The sequence below is a fragment of the Perissodus microlepis genome, chromosome 17, assembly GCF_051167445.1.
Source record: "Perissodus microlepis isolate ML-2025 ecotype Zambia chromosome 17, ASM5116744v1, whole genome shotgun sequence".
NCBI classification, from domain to species: Eukaryota; Metazoa; Chordata; class Actinopteri; order Cichliformes; family Cichlidae; genus Perissodus; species Perissodus microlepis.
In genome coordinates, this window is record NC_140477.1 from 2,925,391 (window position 1) to 2,944,470 (window position 19,080).

The following is a 19,080-nucleotide window of genomic DNA, read 5'->3' on the forward strand; positions in this document are numbered from 1 at the left end:
GGCGTCAGAGGGTGGGCAGGATGACTAAGTGAGGCTCCTCGGTGAGAAATGAGCAAAAAGGAAACAAAAGAATAAAGGAGACATTGTTCATTATTTAGTTATTCTTCTTGCAGTCAGAAGGGGGTGAGGAGAGGGGGAGATAAAGTATTTCTGGAATTAATCTAGTGAATGAGATTTGATAAACAACTCTTTAAATTCATTAGTTGCTCATTTCTACTTAAACTGTGTTTATTGTTTGTTTTTTTATGTACCAGTATGACATGTGAGTTCATACTGGCTATCTACATGTCTTTCATTAGTTATTACATAACTAAATCCTGTTTTTAATGAACATGACGCTAGACGACATTTTTACTAGTTGAGCTTCACTTATCTCACCCCGCTTTCCCTTCTGTGATCAACATCAAACAGTTGCACGCATATTTTTTTAGCTAACATCTCATTCTCTACTTTATGGTTCTGTATTATTATTATTATTATTATTATTATTATTGTTGTTGTTGTTGTTGTTGTTGTTTTTATTATATTTAGGTCTGTATGGGAAAATAAGATGAAGAGGGGGAAATGTTCCAGTATGTCATCGTGTCTATTCCTAATAGCGTGTGATTGGTTGCGAGCTCAAAAGAGGGAGGGGCGTGAACCTTTCGTCGCGCGCTTATATGTGCGCGTGTGCTCCTCCGCGGGATCAGGGAGAAACGCTCGAGCAGAGAGAAGCGAGCTGTGACAGACGAGCAGCACTACAGACGTGGACGGTACTCGCAGAACCTGCTACATCTACTGACTACTTACTGAAGCAGCAGCCAGTGTGTGGTGGTGATTCAGCGGACTTAGTCGGACAGTTTTATTCCAGAGAGGGAGTGAGAAAGTTTGGAGAAATGCACTCAGTGTACCTGGTCAGCCTGCTGTTTATCTTCAGCACCCTGCATGTTAACCAGCTGACGGAGGGCTGCTCGTGCGCTCTCACGCACCCCCAAGACGCCTTCTGCAACTCCGACATAGGTGGGTAAACCCGATTTTTTTTTTTTTCCCCTCTCATACTCATGAAAATTAGTGACTTTATTCTAACGACTGCACGGAGGTCAGATGTTAAAATAAAAGCTTTGCTTGTCACAGGAGCGTGAAAAAACTGGTTCTTTCCAGTCCTTTCTGGGTTTTAGCATGCGGATCTCTCACTGTGAATTGGACATTTTTAATAAACTCTGGTAGTTTTTGGTCAGTGCAGGATGCTGATTAAAGTGAGAGAGCTTAAAATGTCCCAAACTGATGAAGACGCTTGAGGACCTGAGTTTAAGAATCACCTGATTCAGTTCACCTCGCGGTCCCACCTGTTTAAATCGGAGCGAGTGCAGAGTTCTCTTCCAGCATCTGCCTTGATGATCCTTAGCAGGCTTCCCCACACAGATGATTGAATGTTGTTGCTCTGTGTGTGTCTGTGTGTCAGAAAACTGTTTGACTTTTAATTCACTTCAAATATTCCGCTTTTGCTCGGGACACAAATGTCTGCACATTCTTCCCAAAGCTGTGCTCTGGTGGGAGGATGGGTGGGTGAGGGGGAATGTGCTTTGATTGGTGTGAATTGGAACCAGTTGAAAACAAGACCCACAGTGAGTTTACATGTTTCAAATACTGTTTATTTATCTGCACGCTCTGGTATTTGTGTTGAGCGGCTCAGTACGCCCGGCCTCGGGTTGATAAAGCAGCAGTGGAGGGTCGAGGTGTACATGGCTTGTTTTACTGGCCCGGGTGTGCTTTCTCTGACTGCCCAGAATAATATGAATTTAGGATCTGGCTTAGCCTGGAACGCCGGTCCAACCTGACCTCTGTGGTTGGATAACACCAGTAAAGACCCGAGGATCATTTGATCTCTGCTGTAGGGAGAGAGGGCTGAAGTGTTTCAGATGGGACAGAAAGGCGGTTTTTATTGCAGACGAGGAGCGCAGACTCGCATTTGGGTTTCTGACTGGAGCCGATATTTTGTTTTAATCTCATTTGACCTGAAAATGTGGGAACCGTCATGAGGCACTCTAAAATCCTTAACCCGAGCTCAAACAATAATCTCTCAGTTCAGACCAACACACACACACACACACACACACACTGCGACCATGTGTGTAAGCCCACGTGTTTGCCCTAACACCTACTGTCAGCTAATTCACATAAACACACTCTGACATCATTGTTAATGATCTTGTACTTGCTACTAGTAACCAGTAGAGGCTGAAAACGATTATAGAGAACATTAGTTACTGATGCCTTAAAATCTTAATGAAATTGGAGACTTCTTCATGTTAAATACACACACCAAATCATAATTTACTGCACAAATGATACCCATTATTCTTAAAGGTGAAGCAGACTTCCTAAAAGTGCCCTTTTGACTACATTTAGATGTCTGCAGCCAAAGCTTTTGTATGAATTAAGCAAAGAAGACATTATTTATTCAACTTTAGAATTATAGCTGAGTCTTTGGACATAACCAGGCTGGCTGGTTCCTCCTTTTTTCATTGTCTTTATGCTAAGTTAAGCTTAGCGAACTAACTTGAAGGTAGTGAACATAAACTGTAGATAAAAAATGGACACAGCTTATTGGTCTGAATTCAATAATACACCTGCAATGCAAAGTGTACCATATTTGATACATGACTTTTTGAGACTTCTACATCATCAGTGTGATTTTATTTTTGAACACACACCCCACCCCAACCTGAAACAATTAAATTCACAATATATTTTTAAGCAATAAATAGTATAACAAAGCTGTATGTAACAAATATGATACAAACTAAAACTCATATATCCAAATTAATATACATGTGTATTTGTAATTTTGTTAGATTTTATTTTTTGGCAATTATTTGATGGTTCATACTTTAAAGGGTTAAGTGCCTTGAACTTGCATTCTCTTCAGTAGCCAGCAGGCGGTGACTCCACTGACTCTTATAAAACATCCAACTCTGTAGAGGTGTACTGGGGGGTCTGTGGTCCCCATTAGAGTCTCAGAGGAGGATTTGGTTTAGGATGAGCCTGGAGGCATTACATCACGTTTCAAAACATCAAGGTAGCAATGCCTAAATTGCTAAGCTTGAAGCTTTAGCTTTGGTTATCTTCAATTTACAGCATTCATACCAGCACAAAGCTAGTGGTGTCAGCTAACTCTGAAAGTAGATTTTCCCATTGAAATGCTCTGTTAACCTTAACGATTTAGCATATGGATCACCATCAATAAACAATAATAAAGCTCATATTTCCAGAATCCAGCAGCTCTCATAAACCTGCTTTTCTCTCGTCGATTGACATCCTGTTCAGTTCACATATTTTTATTACCCCTTGGCAGCAAGAAAAACGTCACATCGAGGACACGGTGTAACTTTAAAAATGCCATTTCATTTGCAGTTTCCTTTTTCCAGTCTCAGAGTGTCATAATCGCTCCACAAGACTTTGCTTTTCCTAAGGCTTTGCCAGACTTGCCTGTGAAAAGGAGGCTTCTCTTTGCTCAGATTCCGAGGACAGAACCAGCGTGCCTCTGTAGGTGGAAGTCACTTCATTTAGCTCTGACGTGGGCAGCAACTCACAATGATGGTTTGGTGAATCCTCTGCAGCATCTTAGAGGAGGAGGAGGTGGTGCAGGTTTAGCCTGTCATACTTTAGAGGATCCCACTGTTTATAAGGGGAGATAACAGAAACTGTGACATTACAGCCCCAAAATGGCGGTTTTCTCTTTGGTGGGGACTGATCACAGAGCCTGTGGGTGTGTCTACAGCCAAGTGACCCCGTTTGACAAATGCTCAAGCGATGCCTTTCACAGTCCTTCAGATCTTTTGGATAGCTTGTGGTGTTGGCACCCCATGAGACTTGCAGTGTAGAATCTGGGACTGACTTCAATGGGGGCCAGCGATCAGTTGTGAGCCCCACAAATCCCATTTCCAAGATCCCTGGGCTTAGCTTGGGTTGTGCTTTGAATGCTTGCGGTTTGCTTGCGCACCTCCAGTCCCTCGATGAGAAGCGCTTCAGAAACACTAAAAGGTCACATGCTCACAGGATATTCTGGGTCAAGTGTAGCCTCCCAGCATGTGCAATTACCAAATCATGGACAATTTAACTGTATAACTGGTGTAGAGATCTTTTTATTGTTGTTGTTTTAGGCTGAATGTCTTTTTCTTCCTGTCAACTTAAACTGAAACCTGCTTTCTTCGCTTGACTCGGAGACGTGGAAAACAACACGGCATAGGGTTGAAATGCTCATTTGACAGGAGAGAAAGGCTGTAATTCTCAACGTCAACATCAAAGGCAACAAGCCTGTATCTTCCAAATTTAAGACCATCAGTGGAGTTCAAAGCATTTTCCCTCTTGGTTTCTTGGCCCTGACCCACAATCACCCACAGGCACTCCACTGGATGAATCACAATTAGGTTAAAGGGGTTGAAAATTAGGTTATTGCAGAATGTCTCCTTTTTACTTGACAAATCTAAAACCGTGACATACAAAAGCATGCATGTGCTGCAGTTTCCTGTCTGTATTGGACTTTATTCTGTGGTCATGTGATAGAAAGGCCCAAAATGTACTGCCTACTGTTAGAGTTGGCAGAGTTGTAGCTTGTTGTTTTTTGTTGTTTTCTTTTTTTTTCCCCCTGCTACATACCTGAGCACTGGGCAATGACCTGGCTGCTGCCTTATGCAAAGACCTTGTTGGCCTCTACTAGGCAGCTGGGTTAAAGCAGCCCATTCACAAGGAGGAAATGTGCAGCACTTGTTTTTCCAAAGCCCTCCCGAAGCAAGATTAGAGGTCTGGGAGTAAGCTTTGACCCTGAAATTCAATATTGCTTCATAATGCCGCTCATTCCCAAAATGCTTGGAGGTGACAGGAGCAAACTTTTACATGCTTGTGCTGTAAACCGAGTTAGAAGCTGAGGATTAGCGTGATATGTGTTTATGCTCTGTTTGGGATTGGGGATCAGGCCATTGAAAGAAAGGATCCTGCCCCACTGTGGATGTTTGCTATCCATAGAGGAGCTTAGTGAAACAAGCAAAGCATAGTGCGTTTAGAGCGATGCATGGCATTGAGCTTTGTGACCTCATCCTCCTATTAATGAGTTATGTAGCATTCAGGTAAATAGCTACTCCCTTTAGCAGCATCTGCTCCCTCCCCCCACCGTTGAATTATGTAAGCTTGGATCAGATTTTTATACTTTTCCTCAAGTGAGTTAAAATTCGAGGAGATGTCAAAGAGTCTGGATTCCATACAAGCTTGGGATGTTCGTCCCCTGAGCCAGGCGTATCGAATGTCCAGCCCGCCCTTCCCTTCTAATGACCACACAGCCACCCAGAGGTTAACTGTTCCAAAACAAGAGGCCAATACAGGGGTGACGCACAATGGTACAACACTCATACATGAAAACACAATGAAGAATAAACCAAAAAACTGTCATTTATTCAGCTTCAGTATGTTTATTTAAAGGTTAGCGAACTTGAAAGAATAGTAACAAGTACTGTTTGATCTATACTGACCTCTAACTGTCAGTGTTACCAAGATTTACGCAACACTTGCAATCTAACAGGTAAAAAGGTGAAAGGCAGCTGGGGATTTGAGTAACAGCAAGTTGGTGAGTGGCAAAGATAAAAAGCAAGAAGAGGAAAATGCAAAGCAGGTGCAAAGGTAGTACGATGCACAGATAGCACCCAGTGTTGGGTTGTGACTGCCTTTCCCAGAGCTTTCTCAGCATACTCCCTAATTTAGATACAAGGTTTCATTGTAGAGCACGATGCTGTGTTTTAGATACTTTGGCCAAAGTGTGCAAAAGGGTACAATTTTAACTCGGGCAACTAGCATTTGAGGTCTGCTAGCGTGACGGCAACATTTAAACGAGTAGTTGGTTCAAGGTTCCTGTCGCTCGATCCCGCAGGAGCCTCTAATGAAGGGAAATCAACTTTCTAATTTGGTGAATAAGAAGTTGAATTCACAGGCAGTTAAATGGATTTTCGTTTTCATGCACTGCACTTTGCTTTGTCTGGCATTACCAGCTGTGCGTTGGTATTCACTTAGCTTAAATATTAGCTAGAAGCTTGATAACTGACATTACAGTTGGGTACTTTTTAAGAAGTCTGCTACGTTTGAGCACATTTAAGCCAAATTTAAAGACTGTTAGGTTCTTATGTTTGATTTGGCAGAAATCGACCATCATGGTATGAGAGTGATAGGAAAGAAAAATCCCTGTGCTTCATAAGCTTCCCTCCATTTGGCATGTGAGCGAGCGCTGCATGCTCTCTACACCAGTGTTTTTCACCTGACATAAAGCTCTGCAATGGGGATTCGGTTTCAGTGTTTATTTTTGAGCGTGGTAGTGTGTCGTCCTGAGAATTCCTCTTCCTCCTACTCGCCTCCTCAAGCTTGGACAACTTTCTGCATACCAAAATCGGCGTCACGCGCCCCGTGCCTTGCTTTCCTCCTCTCCCTCACACATCCACAGACGCACTCAAACGACTAGCCTTATTCTTGCCATGCTTGCAGTTTGCCACATTGTACGTAGGCTGGCTAAATGTGTAACTAAATTACACGCTCACCTTAAGACTTAGCATTTGCATCCATGCTTGTGTAATCGCCTGCTTCAAGCAAGAGAGTGGAGGGGGATTTTTTTTTTTTTTTTTTTTTTTTTTTTCCAGGTTATTTCCTGTTTACCTCTCTTATGACAAAAAGACTCCCACTGTTGAAAATGTGTGTCAGGTCTTCAGCAGAAGATGAATCCCTGTGCATCACAAGGAAAGTGTTCTGAGGGGAGGTAGTGGCGGAAGAGGGTGGGGGGTTATAGCCTGGTTTTGAATAACAATAGGTTGGTGAACTACTTGAGGTCAACTTTCTTTCCATTCTGGGCCTAGCCTACTGCTTTTGTTGCGCAAAGAGATTAATTTCTTCTTCTCATGAGGGTGCTTCCAGATCAAAATTTTCTTCATACATATTTTAGTTATACTTGCAGTTGCAGTGACAACCACAGGGAAAGACTCCTCCTCCTCCTCCTCCTCACTCGTCACTGACAGTTCCAATAGCAAGAACACTGCATAAGCCCAGGTTAGGTTTCGCTAACCTAAGCTTAACATGACAGACATGGCTATGGTGTAATAGTTTAATATATTTACCTCACAAGATAGAGTGAACCTTCAGCCAGGTAATACATGACTGATATTAAAATAAATTTTTGTAACAAAACTATTACACGTGTTATTTTACTTGGTTTAGTTCAAAAGTTGTTAAAGCCAAACATTTTTTTTTTCCAATCATTATCACTCTTAGCTAGGTTACCTAGCTTCTACTCATTAACAGTAGAAACGACAGCTGTAATTTTGTAAATTATGTTCTTCATTTGAATCTAACTTCAGGTTTATTGAACCTGGTGATGATCCCCATAAACTAATAAGAAAAGTGTTTTACTAAAATATTAGCTTTGATAAACTAAATGGTTTTTATACAAATTAATTATATTTTGCAATCAGATGACTGCCTCCTGCTGGCCATTAAAAAGAATACACATTTAAGGCTGGAAGTGCTGTTGACTTCCTTTTTTAGACCTGGAAGCCAGGCTAGGTTAGCTAGCGTAGTTTGCTAACTTTGAGTCAATCTAAAACACTAAAAGAAGTTTAGAAAGTACCCACTTAGTATACCTGTAGTTTCCAGATGAACCAGGGTAATGTGAGAAATGGGTTTAAATATGTGAGCTGTCAACTCTGCGGTCACTTGCAAATATAACTGCTGAATGCAGAGGAGGTCAATCGAGGAAATCCTCTGTCTTTGGTGCTTCACACTTATTATCACAGGCCAATTAGTGGCCTTCGTCTAAAGAAAAACGAAGGGGTCCTATCTGGATGTACTTCAGCTAAATCAGCTGACCTGTGACTCTTCAAACACAAATATTTGTTAGTCCTGAGGGTTGGTTTTGAGGCCGGGGCAGAGAAGGAAACTGCGTTTTCGGGTGGCATTTGAAAATAATGGCGGCAGTGTACTGAAATGAGGCAAAAGTATCCAGTTATATCTGCACATTCCTGTGTAATTGTGCTCCTGTGCTGTTGTAATTGCAGCTGCAGACGTCTGTCAGACAGCATTTAGATACATTTAGCAGAGGTTGATCACATAGCAGCGCTCCTGAGTTCATATTAGAGCGAGCTGACAGGTTAATGGATAGAACGCTGTGCACCAAGTTATTGCAAAAGTTCAGAAAGTAGAGGGCAGGCAGGGGCTCTGAACAGTGTGTTAATCTGGAAGGAGTGACCCATGTTTTTTTTTTTTTTTTTTTTTTTTTAAATTAAATCACATTAAATTGTAAATTAATCTTTTATTTATTTGGTGACAGTTAACAAAATGCCACCACATGCGTTGTGCATTTTTGCTGCAAAGTGACACTGAAAGTGAGGCTTTCTACTAAAGAAGACTGAAATGAATGAAAAGTAACACAAAATCTGTTTGAGGCTCCTGGATGGCTGCATTGCTCAATTTACTGCTTCAAAATAGGATTTGGTGTGTTGCATAAATAAAAGTCTCGGTTCAAATAGGGGACCGTATGACTAAAATAAATCTGTGGTTACCACTTTTGGGTGGCCATGGTGTAATAGCTTCCTATTTGACTTGTAGTTTTATGCCCAATTTCCTTTTGCCTTTTTAGCAGGACAGCTAGACAAACAGAAATCCAACAGAAGATGCCACATGCCTCATTTCTTTCTCCCCCCCTTTCTGAGGAATGTGAAACCCCAAAGAATCTGGGAAGGAAATTCCACAGGGAGAAGATAACAAACATAGTCAGTGTTAGTTGTGTCTGTGGCTGTTGGGCTTTGGGCAGCAGGTGAACTTCAGAGCGGGACTAAAAGCTCATGCAGGGCCCGCAGCTCGAGGTAGGCGCTGAAGCAGCAGCTCAAATGATCACTCATTTTGTACACTCCCAGTTCCTGGCCTTTCATAATAAGCCCCCTTACGCCAACACAAGTGAAAGCAAACAAATCAAACTTGCCGCTCAGCATTTTCACCTCGCCAACATTTACATGAGGGTCCTGCACTCTGATAAGATCGTTGTCAAGCTGTACTCCCAAAGATGGGACCCTGTTTTTGTTTGAAGTCGCACTTTTTCCTAATTATGTGAAGATTTAGTATTCAGATTGTCAAAAGTTAATAACAGTGAACATGAATGTTTTTTTCCAATCCCACCCTAGAGTAGTTATTTGCAGACATCCATGTCTTTCTAGTTTAGACTCTTTTCCTTCCATTTCTGTATCAAACTCATTGTTTCTTTAGTGATTTTTCTCTATTGGCTTTCTCAGCAAATGGAAGTAATGCATAAATGGTTAACTGTGGTGCCAACCTGGTCCTGAAACGGCATTTAACAGAAGCAATGTGTTTATTTGCTTGGAAAGTTGTACGCTAAAAGGAATGCACCTGTGTCCTCTCTTCACAGTGATTCGAGCTAAAGTGGTGGGCAAGAAGCTGCTGAGAGATGGACCGTTTGGAACCATGCGCTACACTGTCAAGCAAATGAAGGTGAGAACAAACATCATCTGCTTAATCCGATGCTGTTTGCCTGAGTTAAATACAAAGCTACAGAAACCAAAATCCTTTTATGGCAAGTTTCAGTTTAATTCCTGTGTTTGTGCAATAACATGACCAAGAAGAGATTTCCAGGACACGTAGCAAACGACCAAAAGTAACGAAACATCTAATCTTGCTTTTGTTTACATTTCAAAAACAGGATCAAATAACATGTTATACAAATAACAGAGTAGTTTAACAATATCGAAGTTTTGTTTTGTTTTTTCCCCGCTATAGTATAGCTAACTATACTACAGCGCCATATTTAACTCAAAGTCATATTAGCAACTGATTGGACATTTACAGAAATGGCTGATTGTTTCCAGTTCTTCTGCTAAACTAAGCCAATCACAAACTATCTAAATATTCTAAAATGGTCTCTATATAAGATTTATACCTATACATTTTTCTTTAGCTCTCATGAACAGAGAAAAAGAATTTTGCTATTATTAGCTAATGATATGTACTAGCTAGTGATGACAAGTTAATCCTGAGCTCCATGAAACCATGACATCTGCTGACATGGGACGTTACCTGTATAGCCTGAAAATATCCACACATACATGTGTGTATATATATGAGGCTTGCCTATCTAGTTTTCTTTTGTCACACTACAGGAAAGAAATATGCTGATTATTATTAGTAAAGATTGGCTTTTCCCCCCAGTGTTGTCACTTATTTAAGGTTTTTGTTTTAATCTGAAGCAAATAAATTGTAAAATTTCTGCATCTTTTCAAATGAAGACCATTCTTTGCTCTCATTTTTAAGTATGACTGACTACATATCGTGGATTGTTACATTTTACTTACAATGCTGTCTCTCCGCCCCCTCAGCTGCCGTGTAATAGCTGAAAAGCATTTCAGGATTCTTGCCCTGAAAGCTCATTCTTTACTTCCTCTATATTCTTACATAACGCTGCATATTTCTGACAGATGCTGACATCGGCCTGCTGCTCAGATAGAAACCAGGCTGGAGGATTAGCAGGCTTTCGGGCATTAGAGCTCAACCAAACTCCTCACTCTGAGTGTAAATATTTCAGTAGAGTCATGCGATGCATCAGTAAAATCCCAGTTTGTAACAAAAACATCAAGTGGCCTGTTGATGGTGAAGCATAGCAGGTGCCACTCTGGGATTATCCTCAGCAATTAGACGTGGCCTTTGAGCCTCTTGGTTTATTTATTTGTATTTCAGTCTGCTGGTTTGTACTGAAAACAGTGCTTTGCTCTAATAACTTACACAATTCCTTTCAAATTTCAACAGATCCTATGAGACTTGTGCCTTTGGCTTTCCCAAAGTGCCACAGTTTCTGGCTTAAGTAACAGTGTGTTCTGCTTTTCTCAGAACGCCGCATCTAAACAGGGATTTCCTGTTGTTCCCAGACAAATAGATTACACTGCCAGGGGAAGAAAAATCCAGAAAGTTCTCAGAGCAAACATTCACTTCGTTCTCTACATGACTGAGCTGAATGGAAGGACTGGATTTTAGCAGTGACCTTGCCAAAACGCCAAAAGTGAAAGCATATTACACAACGTAGCTATGTTATCTATGATTAGGTTGAGGGCAGAGCCAAATACTCCTTCTCCCCTGAGGCACTCCTTAAGAAATGTCATCTGATAAAGCCAGTGTGCTGTTTCCATTCGTCATTATTTATATGTGGAGGTTGAGGAAGAGATGGAGTGCCATGGTGCAGAAACATTACACTTTCCTATTTTTAAAGAGTATGGGGGTGTAATTCCATGTTTGATTCTCATGTCTTACAGATGTACAAAGGATTTGAAAAAGTCCAGCATGTGCAGCACATTTACACAGACGCCTCGGAGAGTTTGTGCGGTGTGAAGTTTGACATCAACAAATACCAGTACCTGATCACAGGTGAGCCGTGTTTTTGAGCGTTGCTCTGATCGACTGATTTTTACTCAGACTGTTGAAATAATAAACGTTAAGTGTGAGAAACCCTCTCAAAGCGAGGCTATGCAACGTTTACAGAAATCTGTGCTAAGGGAGAAAATGTCACCGTAATCAAATTCTATAAAGGAAACTCTAAGCTAAGCTATCCAGCTTAGTAAGTGGAACAAGCAATGATTAAGTTTTGGTTAAAATTAGTTTTCTGTTAAAAAGTATTCTGGAGTGGCTGCTCCACTCTGTGTGTAGGGGGAGGGGCTCAGAGTCACGTCTTCATGAGGAGATTAATTGGTGCATTCCAAAGACTCCTCCCCCGAGTTGAATGTTCACAGCTAAGTGCCAAAGCTTTACCCCGAGTGTAACTGGCACCTAATTCTGACTTAACTCTCAGCCATCAAACATCAAACAGGTCTATAAAAAGGGTATGGAGGTGGGATAAGAGCTGAAAGTTGCTTTTACAAAATATCCTCATTGTGAAGGTCTTTGATTGTCCAAAATAACTGTTTTTATTTGATTTTACTGCCTTTTATTTCTGATAAATGGCTTCAGGTAATCATTTGTGATAGCACCAGAGAAAGTTATAACTGACCACCCGCGGTCTGTTTCGTAATAACATAAACTTAGTGACTGCCTGTATGTGACAGTCTCAGAGGACGTGTAACTGTTAGCAACACTCTCTCAATATATCCTTTTTTGAGCTTGTGGCATGATTAAATCCTCCAAACTGAATCCATTTTATCACCAAATGGGTGCTGAAAACATTCAGAGGCCTTCCAGCCAGCATCACTGCAAGATACACACACACTTCTCCTCCCCAAGGATTTCTTGGTTTGTCCTGTCACACAAAGTTTCCCACTAATTACAACCTACTGTTTGCCACCGTGCAAGGTGGCAAAGGAATGGCCCTCTTAAAACTCATTTCCCTTAGCTTCGCCGTCTAGAAACTGCAGTTTTGTTTTGTTTTTTCCTCTCACACACAACTCGTAATTAGCAGCCAGCAGGAAGCGACTGGCATTTTCCAGCAGAAGCACTTTATGAGTTGCTATTTCTAACAGAGGTGCAGTTTACTTTGGACCCTGCTGTGCTTGGTGTATATAACTGTCGCTAAGTCCCGACCTGTAAATACTCTAGCTACACCACACAGTGCAAGCCAACGAGCTGGCGTTGCTGGGCAGTGACTGCTATGTTTACCCAGTCCGGGTGCGAGGGGACACCAGTGTCTTTCGCTCCTTCCAGGGCATCTATAGAAAGAACTCCATATGATTAGGATTGTATTAAGAACAATTTAAACACACCGAGGCCTCCAGTGTGAGCTGCAAAAATCTCTTTTGATCAAGCATAAGGGCGCTGACCCCGATTAGTATTTTAGGTGCATGTCGCACACTCTGCACCATGTAATAAACCCGCAAGCGACTCCAGTAATCCCAGTGCAACGATGCAGGCCGATTGGGAGGTGCACTGGGGGTCGAAGATGCACATATTTGTGAGCTGTCACATTCCCATGTGGTGACAACACTGATGACATCGAAACATTCCCGAGCACATGCAGTGTGCCATTGTGCACCTGTCTCAGGAGTCCGTAAGGTGCAAATGGTCCAGCACTAAAAATAGATGTCTGCTGACATTTGGATATCCAGAAATAGAGGTGCTGGTTTAATATGGGATTACTGTATGATATTGTCTTACCATGGGCAAACAAGTTGGACTGGTTGAGTGATGGGACTACAGTATCCTGTGTTATACTGAAACAATTACGAAATAAGTGGCATGCATGCATGCATCGTGACCTGAGTCGGGATTAATGTGTGGGTCTTTACACATTAATCAAGTACAAATGCTTTTATTGGGCGCCAGAGAGAGCAAAGTAAATACAGTTGTAAGGCTCCTTAAGGCCTTGTAAAATATTTGAATTTCTGTGAATTAGGTCGATAACGTCGTTCTGTTGGTTGGTCCAAAGTCGAAGATTCAGTTTGTCATGTGTGTGTCTGGCAAAGAAAAACGCCAAATCCTCACATCTGTTTGTATGACTCCAGAGTCCGTTTTAAAGACTAAGAGGTACTTAAACATCGTTTTGTACAGAGGTGAGAACACAATCTAAGAGTGACATCCAAATATCCTGTGCTTCCACAGGACGAGTCTACGACGGCAAGGTTTACACGGGGCTGTGCAACCTGAACGAGCGGTGGGAGCGCCTCTCGCTGGCACAGAAGAAAGGCATCAACCATCGCTACCAGCTGGGCTGCAACTGCAGGGTGAGTGTCAACAGGCAACCTTTGTCCCAACAAGGATATGATAGATGAGGGAAGACGAGGCTCAAGAGGAGCTTACTGCTGCTCATTTTTCCAAAGGCAACTAAATGTTATCCTGCTGGATGACCACTTATAAAGTTGATTAATAAAACAGGATTTAAACAGTACAGGAGGAAGGATGTGTATACTTATTTTTGGTGGCTCTGTGTGAAGAATCAAATCAATTAATCATTAATTCTACTGCAAGCCATTGAACGGATATTATTTTTTATCAAGACTGAAATATGAGCTCCTTTTTAAGTGTCTAATTCCCACTATTATTCATCACGGATGTTTAGCTGGGATAGAAATGGAGAAAAAAACAAGTTTTACTACTGTCACTGGGAATTAAGTAACAGGTCTGGAATCAGCTCAAGCCTCCCATTTCATGTGACTCACACATGTAGCTTGCTGCTGCGCAGCTGCCGAAACGCCTCATAAACATCCTACTGTACAGCGGCGCCGCGGACATCTGCTAACGCGCCGGGCCCCTATCAGTATAAGTGGATTAGCAGGGAGACCTGTTTGTTCCCAATACGGGCCAGAGCAAGTAAACTGTGCTCAGATTGTACGTGGCAGCAGCCCAGAGGCAATCGAAGAAGGCAATCAATCAGCTGAGTCGTCACGGTGACGGCCCTTAAGCGCAAAGCAGACACAGAAATCACTGCACTGTTTTAAAAAACCAGCTCCTCTGTCCTTCGCATTCCTTCACAAATGAGGACTTACGGCACTGGAGCGCGAAGAAGCATGTCGTGGCAGTTTTATTACTCTCTACAGATCGTTAGAAGCACTCGAACTGAGAAGTTATGTCAGACATCTCTGAGCCACAGAGGATAAACTTTCTTGGCCTGAGTAACAAAAGCAGCCAAAAATGGCAAACGTGGCCTTTAATGTACTAATTGAATTTGCTGCTGAATTCATATAAGTGTGATGACTCAGTTACGCAGCGCCCCGGTTAGTTATGTGAATCGTCCTGTCACTTCAGGCTGTATATTCATCTGCGAAGCTGCTTTTTGTGTGAGCACCTGGAGTGGTGACGCACGAAAGGCTAACATCGAGCTGAATCCTTAACAAACTACAAAAAACTCTCGCTGCTTCAGAAAGACGTCAACGTTCCGTCGCACAAAGCAGCTCGTGCCAGTGTAGACTTACTGGGTTTGAGCTTAGTTATTTAGAGAGCTGTCATGTTTTTCCCCCGTCCCATCAGATCAATAAATCTGCTGCAGTAAATCCCTGAAAGCAAACGCTGAAAGGCAGAAGAGCAAAGATGCATGTTTTGCTTGTTTCACCAAGCGTGTATTTCATGTCAAGTGTTTTTGAAGATCAAAGCTATTTTTCTTAGCACTCATTAAGCTAATTCAACTTTGAACCATAAATAAACCTAAATACTGTAAACTCGAAGTACTTTAGGATTTGAGAAAACGCAGTCGGTAAATTGTTTAAGTATTCAGGGAACATCTTTCATTCTGCCAAAATCTGCTTATTTGTCTTTTTGCTATGCTAACTAGCAAGCCAGATCCAAGCTGAACTAGTGTTACCATTTTCCGCCATTTTTAACCTCTTCTTGCAAAGCTAATAAGTGCTAAGCTAATTAGCGCTATGGTATGATATTTAGTTATAATATAAAAAGTAGTGCTGTCAGCGTTAATCTCGTTAAAATGACGGCGTCAACGTATTAACGTGCTAACCGCGCGAACGCGTTGACGCCATGCAGCCCCACGCTGCATCGTTAACGTCATTTTAACGAGATTAACGCTGACAGCACTAATAAAAAGCTGTTATAACTCAGTATCATGTATGTTCTAGCAACATGCCAAATCATGGGATAGTGCTTGTCAGGCTTCATCTCGGGTTTTTCTCCTTTCTCTGTAGATTAAGCCCTGCCACTACCTGCCCTGCTTCGTGACCTCCAAGAACGAGTGCTTATGGACGGACATGCTGTCCCACTTCGGTTATCCCGGCTACCAGTCCCGGCACTACGCCTGCATCCAGCAGAAGGAGGGCTACTGCAGCTGGTACCGAGGCATGACCACCCGTGATAAAACCACCATCAATGCCACTGACCCCTGAACACAAACGCCCTCTGACTGAAACTCGCTGCCGCCTCCCAAACTCCGTCCCATCCCTGGTCACGTTTAGAGTATTACAGGACTGTTCGAGCTCACCTGCCTGGGTGATGTCCCCCTTTTTAAAGGGGTAATAAAGGAAAAAAAAGAGCAAATCTATTACAGTGCCTGTTTGTAGCACTTCTGATAGAAAATAATACCCCCCACCCTCCCTTTATTTTGTACAGCTTGTCCTGTGGCTCCTTTTCACTTGTACTACAAACACCGTCCTTTGCACCAAGTTGACATCGGTGACAAAGACAGAAAGGGCCAATAAAAAGTGTAAGACCTCGCTCCACCTACTGAGAGCTTTTGAAAAGATTTAATCATAAGTATTATTTACAGCATCAGTATCATTGGCTTCAATTAGCAACCTGCAGTTTAGCCAGTAGCTAGTGTCAGGATCATTTGAACGAGGAGAAGTCTCTAAAGCAAAAGCCAGGAGGTGTCAGACGAAGTATATTACGAAGATGATCCTTTTGTAAATTTGCTGAGTAAAGCTAGCTTGTTGCTATCAATATACCGAACATGGCCGAAACAGCGCCAACATATTATATATGTTAAAGATACACGTCTATTTTGGCTTCAAACCCCTTTGTGAAATGGACAATGTTTCGCAGTGAAGTATTCATCGGTTATGTTCAGTTTGAACTGTCACACACGTCTTTATAATGGTAGTAAGTCTGCTTCCTGTTTTTAACGCGACTGTTGCGCACTGCTTCACAAAAGTAACAGTGCCAGCGCGGGGAAGCGCCCGATTTCTTGCAGAGATGGTGATATTTTATTTGTTGCTGTATATAAAATAAGCTACAGAAATCAACTCATCTGAAACCTCTATTACATTTATTTATATGTTTATTGGGTTATACTATGTGGTATATGTGCGTAAAAGAAAAACAGGCCAAATAATATCGTGAACTCACTGCAGAGTATTAAATGAAGCACCAGCATCAGCATATTGAACATTATGGTACTATTATGGTAGTTTGGTTTTTTTGGCTTCATTATAATCCCCCCCACCCCCCAAGCTGGTACTCGTTACCAATCCAATAAAATTAAAACTATAACAGAGGTTTCAGAGAAGGACATATTTTGTAAGTGTATATTCAATCTTTTTTTATTTAACTATTTGAGATGAACATTATATATAAATGAAAGTAACAATATATTGTCACTAAATTCATTCTTGTTCGCCTGTTCCCGTCTGGGGTTTTCTCTTATTTTTACTTCCCTTCATTCCATTCCAATAACGGACACAGACTGGCCTCACAAAGAGGAAGAGCCCATTCGCAATTTATGCTAAGAGAGCACCAATCACAGAAACTGTTGGTTTGCTAAAAGAATACTGATGTCACTCTGACATGTTTGTGCTAATTATGCATCTATTTTTGGCAGTGATTTAGCCTAGTTTATGGTAGCTTAAAGCAGGATACTGTAAACCGCCTCGCATAGCATACTAGAGAGGAAGGACAAACTATGGTGTTTTAAAATTCGTTCAAACACTACTGTGTATGTTTCATATGTTGAGATGGTGTGAGTTATGCTAGCTGTGCTATTTCCAGACTATGTGACGCTAGGCTAACTAGGTTGTGTTTCATTTATGGTCCATTTCTGGTTATCTGTGTCACTTTTTTTATCCCTTTAATTTCTACAAAATTCTATATTTTCTCTTATTTGTTTTTTGTTTTTGTTCTCTTGTTTTTTTAAACAGCATTTTGAGCGAAGGTTAGCCGGGAGCTCACTTTTTTTTTTTTTTTTTCTTTTTTTTTTTACTGAATTTTTTTCTATGACTGAATTTTTCAGCAGTATTTAGTTTATCGTTCTTCACCTCCATACATAATGAGCTCTTCCTCCAGCTGTGGTATTTCTGTGTCATTATTTCTGTGGTTCATGTTTATGTAAATATACTATCTGCTTAACACAGAAATCAGTCAAAAGGAAAAAAAATCCAATCAAGGAAGCTGTGTACAGTCTGTGTGTAAACACTGATTTATGAATTATGTGGGTTGGGGATATTTCCTTGTTGGGGTTGTAGAAATGTTTGACTTAATTTCTGTGTTTTATATTTTTATAATAAAGACTTACTGAAAAATGCTCCACAGGAGGTCTTTGGTGATTTTTGTGCACATCCGTGAGAGTGAACCCCCCCACCCCCCCCGTGTAGTGAAGAATAATATCTGCGAGGCACTCACCATCTGTGTGTGGTTGGGATAAAAAGTTTGTTCATTCAGGGGGAATTTCTCAGGGCCGAGGGAGCGGTACAGCTTAATCATTTGAGAAAACTGCAAGCAGAAATAAACAAGACAGGAAGACGTCATTATTCAAGGACGACAAACAGAAACTTCTATAAGATTCATGCGTGTTAACGACTTTTAGGAGCAGAGGATATGGATCGTCTGAAACTCCAGGTTTGGTTTTTTTTTTTTTTTTTGTTTATAAAATGTGGCCTGGTACAGTTAGACCCACCTGTTAGTGTGAGGGTTTGAACACCTGTTCTTCTAAAATCAATAATCCATTTGCTTACACCCCGAGGTAATTCTTTCTTGGAGTTATTTATTCTCCAGGTGCTGGAATTTCCTTTCCAATAGATTTGTCTTCAGACCTGCTTCGGTTCATTGTTTTAAACGTGTTGCATTCAGCAGTTGGTTAACATATACAGCATGATGGGTGCATTACTGGTGATTAACCACCTCATTTTTTAACTTGTGCTTTGTAGAATGAGTAACAGAACTGTAAATATGTAGTGAAGAATGGCACCTTTAACAAAACTGTGCTGCGTATTTCCTGCTTTAAACCTAAATTTAAGACCTCTTTCAAAGCCAAGCATCTACATACTTTTCACTGCGCTTTTGTAGCTTTTCTCAGCACTGTGACTAAAAACACGTGGTGGCTGAGGCCGCCCGCTCTGCTGGCCGGCTCAAATCACAGGTGTTGCAGCTCCATTTAATAGCACAAATAAATCAGTCGGAGGCAGCTGCCGAGGGAGGGACTTTGCGACACCTTTGTGTGGGTTAAAGTATAGCAAAGAGAGCCGTTACGGAGCGCTTACCACCCAGGGTTTGCTGCAGAAGTTGTATATGGAGAAGAGAGAGTTGACGCTCGGGACGCCGCCAAAATGGAGGCCGATGACAAGATTCCTGAAGTCCTCACCGGGAATCATGCTGTAGGCGTGCTGGCGAATCAGAACAAAGTCTGGCTTGAAGGACCTGCAGCAGGACGGATATGGA

General features: G+C 41.6%; 2 protein-coding genes across 3 annotated transcripts in view; one reads left to right on the plus strand and one right to left on the minus strand.

The window, feature by feature from the left end:
• The window catches only part of syn3 (synapsin III), a 125,353-nt gene that overhangs the window by 49,203 nt on the left and 57,070 nt on the right, over nucleotides 1-19,080 (minus strand). For both annotated transcript variants that reach the window (XR_014797274.1, XM_084909099.1), the window contains exons 5-6: nucleotides 18,903-19,059; nucleotides 18,046-18,135 (exon numbers count right to left, since the gene is read on the minus strand). Coding sequence is in view for 1 of the 2 variants with exons in the window: in XM_084909099.1 (XP_084765225.1) it covers nucleotides 18,046-18,135; nucleotides 18,903-19,059 (247 nt within the window). In the remaining variant the exon portion in view is untranslated. The remainder of the gene's footprint in view (nucleotides 1-18,045; nucleotides 18,136-18,902; nucleotides 19,060-19,080) is intronic.
• LOC146369034 (metalloproteinase inhibitor 3) lies at nucleotides 645-17,950 on the plus strand. Its single transcript, XM_084909102.1, has 5 exons — nucleotides 645-999; nucleotides 9,428-9,510; nucleotides 11,319-11,430; nucleotides 13,591-13,712; nucleotides 15,621-17,950. The coding sequence occupies exons 1-5, from the start codon at nucleotides 660-662 to the stop codon at nucleotides 15,816-15,818; spliced, it is 855 nt and encodes a 284-aa protein (XP_084765228.1). The 5' UTR covers nucleotides 645-659; the 3' UTR covers nucleotides 15,819-17,950.